At 32.4% G+C, this 11085-nt stretch overlaps 1 protein-coding gene across 1 annotated transcript in view; it reads right to left on the bottom strand.

The window, feature by feature from the left end:
• LOC111615693 (nicotinamide N-methyltransferase-like) overlaps nucleotides 1–8480 on the bottom strand; it is a 13955-nt gene extending 5475 nt beyond the window's left edge. Inside the window, exon 1 of the mRNA XM_023357125.1 lies at nucleotides 8336–8480. Coding sequence (XP_023212893.1) covers nucleotides 8336–8480 — 145 coding nt within the window. The remainder of the gene's footprint in view (nucleotides 1–8335) is intronic.
• Nucleotides 8481–11085: the final 2605 nt, after the last annotated feature.

The following is an 11085-nucleotide window of genomic DNA, read 5'->3' as shown; positions in this document are numbered from 1 at the left end:
TGGGCGATATAGTAAAACATTATATTAAGAATAATTAGATATTTTATTCGTTATATCGTACAATAATTAAAGAAATAATATTCTACTAGTCACTAGTCTGTTCAATGAGGTACGAATTTGGCGTTAGCCTTGGCCCTGGGCATCGGAATTTAAAAGTGAAGGGGGCGATAATACGTAACGGTTTCATTGAAGGGGACGACGATTCGTTAGAGGTTGAGAAACACTGATGTAGCCTATGTCCATCTCCAACATGTAAGCTATTGCCAAATTTTATTAAAACCTGTTCAGCCGTTTATACGTGAAAAGTAGGGTTTCTGAAACGGGAAACGGGATCCCGGGATCCCGGTTAAAAAAACAACCGGGATCCCGGGATCCCGGTTGTTTTTTTAACCGGGATCCCGGGATCCCGTTTCCCGTTTCAGAAACCCTACTTTTCACGTATAAACGGCTGAACAGGTTTTAATAAAATTTGGCAATAGCTTACATGTTGGAGATGGACATAGGCTACATCAGTGTTTCTCAACCTCTAACGAATCGTCGTCCCCTTCAATGAAACCGTTACGTATTATCGCCCCCTTCACTTCAAAATTCCGATGCCCAGGGCCAAGGCTAACGCCAAATTCGTACCTCATTGAACAGACTAGTGACTAGTAGAATATTATTTCTTTAATTATTGTACGATATAACGAATAAAATATCCAATTATTCTTAATATAATGTTTTACTATATCGCCGAAAAAATTGTTTTTCGCCCCCAAAATATAAATTGTTACAAGTCGCCCCTCAACATGGAAAAACGCCCACATGGGGCGATATCTCCCCCGTTGAGAAACACTGGGCTACATTTTACTGCGAGAAAATATCTTACTCCCACGAGAAAATTCGATATAATGCGGGCGAAGCTGTGGGTAGACAGCAAGTGATAAATAGAATAAGTTTTTTTTTTTTTTTAAATTCATTACCTTTAAAATACAATTCTAATAATAATGAAAATAACATAAGGTTATTTAATTTTAATGCGACAAATGTGCACGATTTTCTTTGCACAACTTTTAAAAATTTGGTTGCTTTTTGGTCAGCTTCAGTCTCGAGTCATCTTCGAGTCAAAGCCGGTGACGACGTTTAGTTTTCGTGTTTGTCATGGCCGAAAATCCGCTCTCGCAGAGATATGTTGCGCAAAATGGTAGTAAATATCTTATTGCCTCTTCGCTGACATGATAATAATGATAATTGTACCATTAACTCAAATTGTGTTAATTGTACAATTAACACAATTTGAGTTAAAAAATTGAGTTAAAAAATTTGAGTAAAAAATTAAAAAATAAAACCACGTGTTTATATGAGGTTTACAAAATTCATCAGCTTCCTCAGAATATAAATTGATTTTAAATTATCCGCATTAAAAAATGTCATATTGAGATATTTCCATTTATATTTAATATTAAAAGTTTCTCAACTTACTCGAGACTCGAGAAATGTTCACAAACTTTTCTTTATTAAATGTGAAGTAAGCCCATTACAAACAATATAGAAATATTATATAATTAATATTTTGTGATTTCGATTTTAAACGAAAGTTCAATAATTATCTGCCTATCTTCGTATTATCGGGTTTATAGAGGCGTAGCAAAAGAGGAAAGACAGATAAGTCCTTAGTGCTAGGTGAAATAACAGGGCTGAAATTTCTTTTATTAGATGAATCATTTCAAAAATTTGCCACTAAAAATTATATATTATGCTAATATTAATATTGAATATGTTAAAATTCGCTGATTTGTTCATCTTTAGTGCATTGTGATAAATACTATGATTTTATAAGCCAGGGGTCAGCGAACTACGGCCCGTCGCCTGTTTTCAATCCGGCCCGCGGGTTAGTATTGTATTTACGTGGAAAAATTGCAAGTAAATAAAATGGGAATGGCGCGGCCATTCTTATCTCAGACGGCACCACTGTCTTAAGGGTGTTATCAAATTGCATTTGTTTTTTTATAGCCGATCTGTTTTTTATTGTTTAATTTCATTAAATATTGTTAAATTGTCTGTATTTTTAAAGTATTTTCCGTTTGTTTATTTATTTTTGTAATTAAGTAATAGTGATTATTAGATTTCAATAATTTATTTTTTTTTAAATAAGCGTTTTTTATTTTTCTAATGTTTATAACCCTTACGCAAACTAATTACAGAATGAAAGCCACTGTCGAAGCTGTTTGGCGCGGCGGCATGCCCGTTACCATCTATAACGCAATGCCGATAGACGATTTGAGAAGTTTTGAATAATGACAGTACGTGGCGCTGCTTGTGTGTCGCTAGTTCGGGGAAGAGTGGAATACCAGTGTTGTCAGTTTTGTTTAGCGACGCGGTAATACTGTCTTTCCCTGCGCTCTGAAATATTGTGAATTTATTTATTACTACCGTTAGCGTGTCACCTTCAAGACCAAATAAGAAGAGAAAAGTTGACTTCGAATGTCGTGTTTTTAAAGCAGAATAGAATGTATATTATTTGGTTATGGAATTAAATGACAAAGTATTATGTATTGTATATAATGACATAATGGATGTACGAAAAGAGTATGTTATACTCTTTTCGTACAGCGTCATTACCAAACTAACCACGCCACACAATATTCAAATCTCACAGAAAAGGAACGATCGCTAAAATTGGAAAGTTTGAAACGGAATGCTCCATCACAACGAAATCTATTCGTAAAAATAAAAACATGATAATAAAGCAACAACTAAAGACAGTTTAATTTATTAGCCACGGAGGGGGAAACCATTTACCGACGGTGAATTAATTAAATCATATTTACATATGGCAGCCCAAGACCAAATTACATTAAACAAATTTGACCATTTTCAATGCTGTCAAAAATTTTGAATATTAGCGAAAAAACTTGCTGCGGATATATTTTTTCAACTTAAATTACTGTTACAACAGCGCTTTTCAGATCTTGATGGAAGTGCAAAAGACATTATCATTTCAAAAATTATATTACAGGAACGAATGCTTTTGACTCGTGTAGTCTCGTGACAGTACCTTGCACTGAAAATTTCTGGACAGATGTTTAAATTTTTGGTGCAGACGCCATCGAACGCCGAAAACGAGAAAAAGTGCGATCTCGAATTTCTGACGATATTCGTCGATATATTTGGAAAAATTCAACGTAGAAAAGAACGTTCTTAATGTCGATCATTTCGAGGCAGTATTCTGTAGTTAAAGGCGTTAAGATATTCTGGATAGATTTGTAAATTCTCATGCTCATTTATTTTGAATGCTTAATGGCGTTTTGAGGCCATATGGATCAAAATTTTGATATTTTATTGTAAAATTTGATTATTAGATAATGCTCACCTGACGGCTTACCAAAGTTATCGATGTCACAAACTAGTAAATTACCAAATGGGTCACGAGCTGTCTAGTATCAAGTAAATTCTTTTCACATTTTATCTGTTATCAACTGTTTTTCACTTTTGTCCGAATATTACTAACAAATATTAAATCCGACTGTCGCAACATAATTTTTTCAAGAATAAATTTTTCGTGTGTAGTTCTTAAACTAATTAATAGCAGAATTGAAAGTTCATTAATGTAAAATATTAAACGTCGTCCAAATGAAGAGTGGACACGCGTCAGAACTGGCAAACATTTATTGCGAATCTAAAAAAATGTTTGTTTAGGCAAAGATTCCAGCGCCTCACAAGCAGATCGATACCATCGCGTAGAATTCCTGTGTCTGCTAGTGAAAAATTTTTCCATTCTATCCTTCACCTTACTGTCCGACAAGAATGTTTGCCTACGAATTTGAGCAAAGCTTTCTTTGCTCAAATTGTGCGAGTGTGCGAGTTGTAGCTCGTCTGTCACTTCCGATTGTTCGTCCACAGCAGCGATTAATGATGCAGTGGAGATTAGTGTGCCTGACCTGCTTTTAGTTTATTTTGAATTGACTCGCTGCCTTGTCTGTAACTCTTGCACGAACCATTCGCTACTGTTTATTCTAAACAATGTTCGTTATAAATGTGTTTCGTTTATAGATATCGGCACTCCTATTACCTTCAGCCACTAAAAACCGAACAACCGACAACTTAGCATTAATCTGTCAATTACTGAAGATAACATCTATTCCCGCCAATACTTAATGCAGCCCGCGCTTCGCCTAAATTGAGCTTACTCACCTGTAAGGTAGCCCATCGATAGCTACTTTGCACGATCAGATATGACGTGTCCACTTTTCAGTCGAGCAATCCTGATATTATTGTGAAAATTTAACTACAGTTGTGAAGAAAGGAACGTTAGGAAGTTCTGTTTCGAATAAAACTATTTCGTGATTCTTAAATTATTCACACTTTATTCTAGCATCGGGTTACGTAAAACATCCATTTTACATTAAATCTATAAATATATTCGAAATGGGTTGATAATGATAATGATCATAATAATAATAATAAGCACAGAGCCCAAACAGTTAGGAGTTGAAAGTTGAAATTTAGTACACAGTTAGGGTACTGTACGTCACGAGAACGTTTTTTGAGACCCATCTAAACATTTTTTAATTAGTTTCGGAGGAGCGGTTTTCATTCTTGCACCCGATAAAAAACTGGTAAGTTCGGCTATATAACTATAAAGGTTATCTTACGTTTGAACTTATCACACCGAATGATCAATCTAACACGTTTAAAGAAGTCTTTATTCCTCTACAATACGGGCTTTTAAAATTTTTAAAAAATGTATTAGATAGGGCACTCGGTGTGACAAACTGTTACGTTTGATAACTTTTGTAAATCAAATACTATAGTATAATATAGTACAAGGGTGGCGAACCTATGGCACGTTGAAAAAATCAACTGGCACGTATCGTGTCATACGATAACGGTTTATCAACCATCTTTTTAAATAATCCTTTCGGTTTATCATCTGATCATCCTTTTTTTTCGATCGGCTTCTTTACATTTGTTCCATTAAAGCATACTCGTTTCAATTATTTAAATATCGTTATTCGAAGTCGAAACTTCGGCACGCATAAATATTTTAAAAGATAATTATGCTCACTATATGGCAGGCGGACACAGAAACGTTCGCCACCCCTGATATAGTAGAATGGTTAGAAGTACAGAATAATCTGATAATCTTAATCTTTGCTGTTGTTATATTTTGCCCAAGCAACGCCGGGCTAGTTAGAATAATAATACTATCGACCCCCCTATAACGTGCGTTCCTATAACAGAAATTCCTATAACGTAGCGAAAAAATTGTAGCAACATACGTATAAAGGAGCTCCTAAAACGTTGTGGCCGACTCGTTTCGCGACAAGATTGATAGAATCTGGACCAATAGTGGATGAGCAGCCGAACTACTTTCCTCCGCCCTGCACCATGCTACGGAGCGGCTAAATTGAGTTTGCTATCGTCTGTACAGTATTATATATAAATTATATATAAATTAGGTACTGTATATATAATTATATATTAACTTAATTTATTGTAACTTTATTATAATTATATATATGCTTTCTGCCGCCTGGCAACACGCTACGGAGATTTTAGGCTAGTAAGTTGAGTTTATTATCGTCTGTACAGTATGTAAATTAGGTACCGTAAGTCTAATACAGCACTAATTTTATACATTTCTTGTGAAAGAAACACTTCTTATTCAACGGCCATAAAAATTATTTATATTAATGATGTCTCCAAAGTTCAACGAAGTCTTCGCAGAAAAATAAGTTGTTAGAAATCGCGGCCGCCGTTTAATGTGCTGTTCCGCGATGAAAACCAGCTTTAAGCAACGGCGTAGTTGAACGGTACACACTCGGTAAGTAATCCTATAATTTTTTGTTTATAGCATAGTTTATACGGATTACTCCCAAAAAGTTATACGTGTTTTGGAAATGTTGAGTGGAATTAGTCTAGAATCGGTTAATTTTATAGAAGAAAACCTTTCAAACAGCCTTAGTCCGTAAACTTCACACCTATCGGGCTGCGATTGGCTCATGTATTTAATCATTCCTACAACGTAAAATTCGATTAACGTGGAACGTATCTAAGCGTTATAGGGGGGGTCTACTGTATTACTATTGCTCTTAATACTAATATTTATGCTTAAATTTTTTTCTTTAGATAGCTTATATTGTAGCGTCGAACATTTATCTTATTCATATTAAAATTAATACATTCATATTCCATTCTAAAATTTAAAAATGAATTAGTTTGTTATACGTGGTATAATTTACTTTAAGTGTAAGCAATTTATAAACTCTCTTAATTTGATTTAATAGCAGATAATATTAAGTAACCGCTAAAGTTACTAACTGGATGTTGTTCATTGATTTCTATAAGATAACAATGCTTTTTGATGAATCCTGCTTGTTTCAGTGTTTCGTTTACAAACTCCTGACTTACCGAAAGACCTAAAAATTTACAATTTTGTAGATAATAATAGGAAGCGTTCAATATTACTACCATTACTAATCCTCCATTTGGCAAGATGTAATTGTTAAAGTTTTTAACAGCCGCTTTAAAATCCTCTAATGTGGTGCAAACCCCTTCTAAGCACAAAGAGGTAAACAACGCATCAAACTTTCCGACGTCCGAGGAAATGATGTCTTTCTGCAAGACATCGCAAGGAATTACTTCTTTTATTTTTTGTCTCAATCGAAGTTTAATTTCGTTTATTCCTTCTTCGACGTTTCTGTTCAAATAAATAAATGAAATTAAATAAGTTAATTATAATAAGTATTGGGAATAAGCATATAAATTATTAAATTAAGTATGCCAACGTTATAATGTAAATCACTTTAGTAGATATCACGAAAAAAATATAACATCGACACTAATATGATTATTATGTAATTGACTTTTTTATATGTATGGCATACAAATAATGACAATTTAGAAAAAATAATGCTAATGTTTTTATACCCGGATTTGATAAAATGTTGTACATAGGGAAAGGTCAAAACTATTTTTTATTTATTCGTTGTCAATGCTGCAAAATCAACAAAGCAGTATTTATACGTGAGTTTTAAGAAAATTAAACGTTGATTTTACCTGCCCTTTGGAGCTTCGAGTTAGAGAAGTTTTACTGTACTTAATAAATTTTATTCGTAATAAATTAAATTCGTAAAACATACCCATATCCTTCAAGTAATGCTTCCATTCGCATCAAAGTATCCCAATCTTTCGGCGACGATTCGTTTTTTAACCATTCTTGAACAGCTTCACGGTTGTACTGGGAATAATCAGACAAAATAATTTCCGAGAAGTATTCACTCGGGGCTGCCATTCTGTGAACAGTCGGGCCACATCCTACGTCAAGAATTCTCTTGCCTCGAAAGGCTTCTGTTAGAATGAAAAGGACTATTTACTTTAGTTCTCAAAATGAGTCAAAACACTAAATGAATTTTTTTATTGTTTCATTAGAATTTCAATCTTAAATTCTAGATTATCCTTAAAATAAAAACATAAAAAATATCCTTGTAGTGCAATAATTAATTTAAAAAATTTCAATATAAATTTCTTAAAATTTTCGTTGAAGTATATCATTAAAATGTGTATTATTTATATTGATTTTTGTGTGACTCATTCATTACAAGAGCAAGTTTATTAAGTTTTAACGATATTTAATATAATTGTCATTTTAATAAAAAAATACCTAAAAAAAGACTGAAAATGTCTTCACTCTCGCCTTGTCCAATCACCAGGAACAACAGTCTTTCACAGCAGAGACGACCTTTCTTTAGTGGCTACGCCTCTGCTAAAAGTTCTCCGGTGACAATCCCAGAAAAATTAAAAATAAAATATTTCGTTATAAAAAAGGGCTGACGAATTTCGTCAGCCCTTTTTTCACAAACTAAATAATTGTTATTATTATATTTGAAAAATAAAATAAAAATGTTTGGCAAGTAAACAATTAATCGAAGCGTAATTTGTCTAAATCTATAAAATATCTGTTGTTTCAATAAAATTTTACTTATTATTTTGTATTTATATATAGTTATCAGTCTCGTCAGGGGACATTTGACGATATTGAAGTGGGTTTTCATAGAAATTTTAAACAAATACTGGAAATGACAAAAATAAATAGTTTATTTATTTTATTTCTAAAATAGATACGTTGAAAAAGATAAAAGAACTTGCTTTTATTATTTTTTAGAAACTTATTAGGTGATTTATTCCGTAAAGTCTTTAATTATTATTCGTTTTTACCTTTGTGGTTATATTATGACTATAATTCAATAATAGAAAGTTTTGATTTTGTGAATTTTTCTTTGTCTAATAGATTTAAGTGATTTCATTAGAGAAATATTTACCAGCGTGAATTGCTATTTAAATTTAAACTTACCATCGCGAAATATTTGATGCAGGCAAAGCGAAACAAATTCTTCTATTTCTACCATATTATTGAGAACATTTCGATAATTGATGGTGAAATTTCGATCTTTGTACACTTCGGAGAAAGCGTATTTGTCTTCAGAGACAATTTCCATTACTGCTGTTTATAATATGCACAAGCGAGTTTAAATTAAAGAGTAACTCTGCATTAAATAAATATCATTATAAGAATAGCAAATAAAATAACAATATAGAGTTATATATATAACAACAAACACGATAACTATACAATAAAATATTAAATTGATTTGTGCAATTATCTAAATATCTACTTTAATGGCTTAAGTCGATCGTGTAGCGAAAGAATCTCTCTTTTCGTAAGTTCAAATTAAATTGAAATACGATTCGAACCTACGAATTTTAAGATATAGAAAATTAATTTATAAGAGGAATACAAAGTTATGGAAAATGAGGAACGAGCGGGTATTAGGAATGGTAGATCCACACTTGATCATATTTCTGTGTTAGACAAATAATCGAGAAAAAAAGTTGCTAGAAATCAAACTCCACATTTATTATTTATTGACTTAAAAAGGCCATACGATAGTCTCTCAATTAAAAAATTATGGCAAGTATTGAATAATACAACAGGAAAATAATAAATAATATAAAAAATTATATCCTAACTCTATTGTTAAAATTAAAATAGCAACAAGATTATGTGATGGATTTCTGGTTACTAAAGGTTTACGCCAAGGTTGTTGTATTTCCCCAACATTCTCTTCCATATAGAAATATGGAAGAGAAAATGTAGTGGTATGGGTCTAATGGTCGGAGACAATACTGTATATACATTATTATTTATTAGTTATAGCTGACGATTATGATGATTTAACATATATGACAAGAAAGCTGAAAGAAGAATACAATAACTGGGGACTAAATATAAATATGGGAAAAACTAATTATATTGTAATTGGAACTGAAGATGTACGTAATTTAGTTTCGGAGGAAAATGGAAAAATTGAACTCATTAAAAGATGTGAGGAATTTAAATATTTAGGAACAAAAATTACTGATGGTCGGATGAAAATTGAAATTAGGAACAAAATTATGAAAGGAAGATCTATGATAAGAATGCTAAATGGAATCTTATGGCATAAACAAATGTTTAAAACAACAAAAATAAACATACACATATAAACCATTAGTTTTAAGTGTGATAACATACGGAGCAGAAGTGTGGGTATTAAATTCAAAATTTAAATCTAAATTAGAAACAGAAATGGACTTTTTGAGAAGATCCGCTCGATGTCCATAACTAGATAAAGTAAGAAATGAAAAAATTAGGAGAAAAAATGAATTATCAAAACTCTATAGTCGATTATATCCATAACAAATAATATGGCTATGTTCGGAGGATGGAAGAAAATATACTATCACAACAGATATTGAAATACCCACGGTTCTTTTTAGGTGATGTTTGAAGGACTCGACTCCCGCTTCCCATAGCCCACCGAAATTGGGTGATATGAACTTTCAAGTGACTTTCTCGCTGGTGAGATAATCAGCTATACTGTCAGGGGGTTCTCTTACGTGGCTATGTAGGCATTTCAACTCCGCACTGGCAACCACAAAATTTGTGGCATTATCTGTCCAAATGCACTTTTACCCCTTCTGCTGAAAAATTTTTTCAAGGTTGCTATCATTGCTTCGGTTGCTAAGTTGGTAACTACTTCGAGGTGAATTGCCTTAGTCACAAGACAAACGAAGATTGCAACGTAGCACTTGTGACAGGTGCCCTTTCTTTGTCTTTTATATTTAATAAAGAAAGGGCCACAAAAATCCATCCCTACATGTTTAAAGGGGGGCTTGGAGTGACTCACTCCGAAAAGAGATTTTTTAGGATTTCTTCCATGCCTTTGAGTTTATTTCTAAAGCAAACAATATACTTATGTACTACCCTTCTAGCCAGGTTTCTTCCATTTAAAAACCAGAATTATTGTCTGAGGAGGTAATGTCTGCGCACCAACATGCAAATTTCTCAGATGATAATATCTCATAATTAAGTGGGTTAACTTGTTATTTTTAGGCATCAGAACTATAAATTGCCCATCCTACCGCCGACTCTCATTAGGCTTTGTTTATCTGGGAAAGGATGTAATCTGCTTAAATTGATTATACGAGTTTTTATTGTTATAATAAATAAACGTATACGTAATGTAAGAAAAATAAATATTTCTAAGCAAAACTACATACACTGGGTTATTTCATTTAAAATAAAATTTTCTTTAAATTGAAAATCATCTACGATTGTTCATATTTATTTCAGATTATTTTAACTTAGAAATAGCAGGACATTGGTCAGGTTTCTAAAGACAAATATCGTGCCACTTTTAAATGCAAACTAAAATTTAATTTCAAATTTTTTTCTTATGTAAATGAACATTTAACTTAAATAACTATTGTTGTGACCCGCTGCTATGTTAAAAAACAACAATACCGTTTTATTTAATTCCCATAAAATAGAAACAAAAACAATTAGATTAAGTGATAAGTAATATTGCGATAGAATGTTTACAAACACAATTTTAAATCACGTGATTTTTTCCGCGAAAATTTTCGCTGCAGAAATTTAATTATGGGTTCAAGTGTGCCGTGAGATAAATAAAAGGTTGAAAAACACTGTATAAGAGACTTATTTTGAAAGATAGAAATAGTCTATCACTTCGTTATGTTTTAATAACAAGTAAAATTACT

Source organism: Centruroides sculpturatus, unplaced genomic scaffold (assembly GCF_000671375.1).
Source record: "Centruroides sculpturatus isolate CEXI.00-Female unplaced genomic scaffold, Cexi_2.0 scaffold2491, whole genome shotgun sequence".
Lineage (NCBI taxonomy): Eukaryota > Metazoa > Arthropoda > Arachnida > Scorpiones > Buthidae > Centruroides > Centruroides sculpturatus.
Note: the sequence above shows the minus strand (reverse complement) of the source record. Positions and strands in the feature narration are given on the sequence as shown.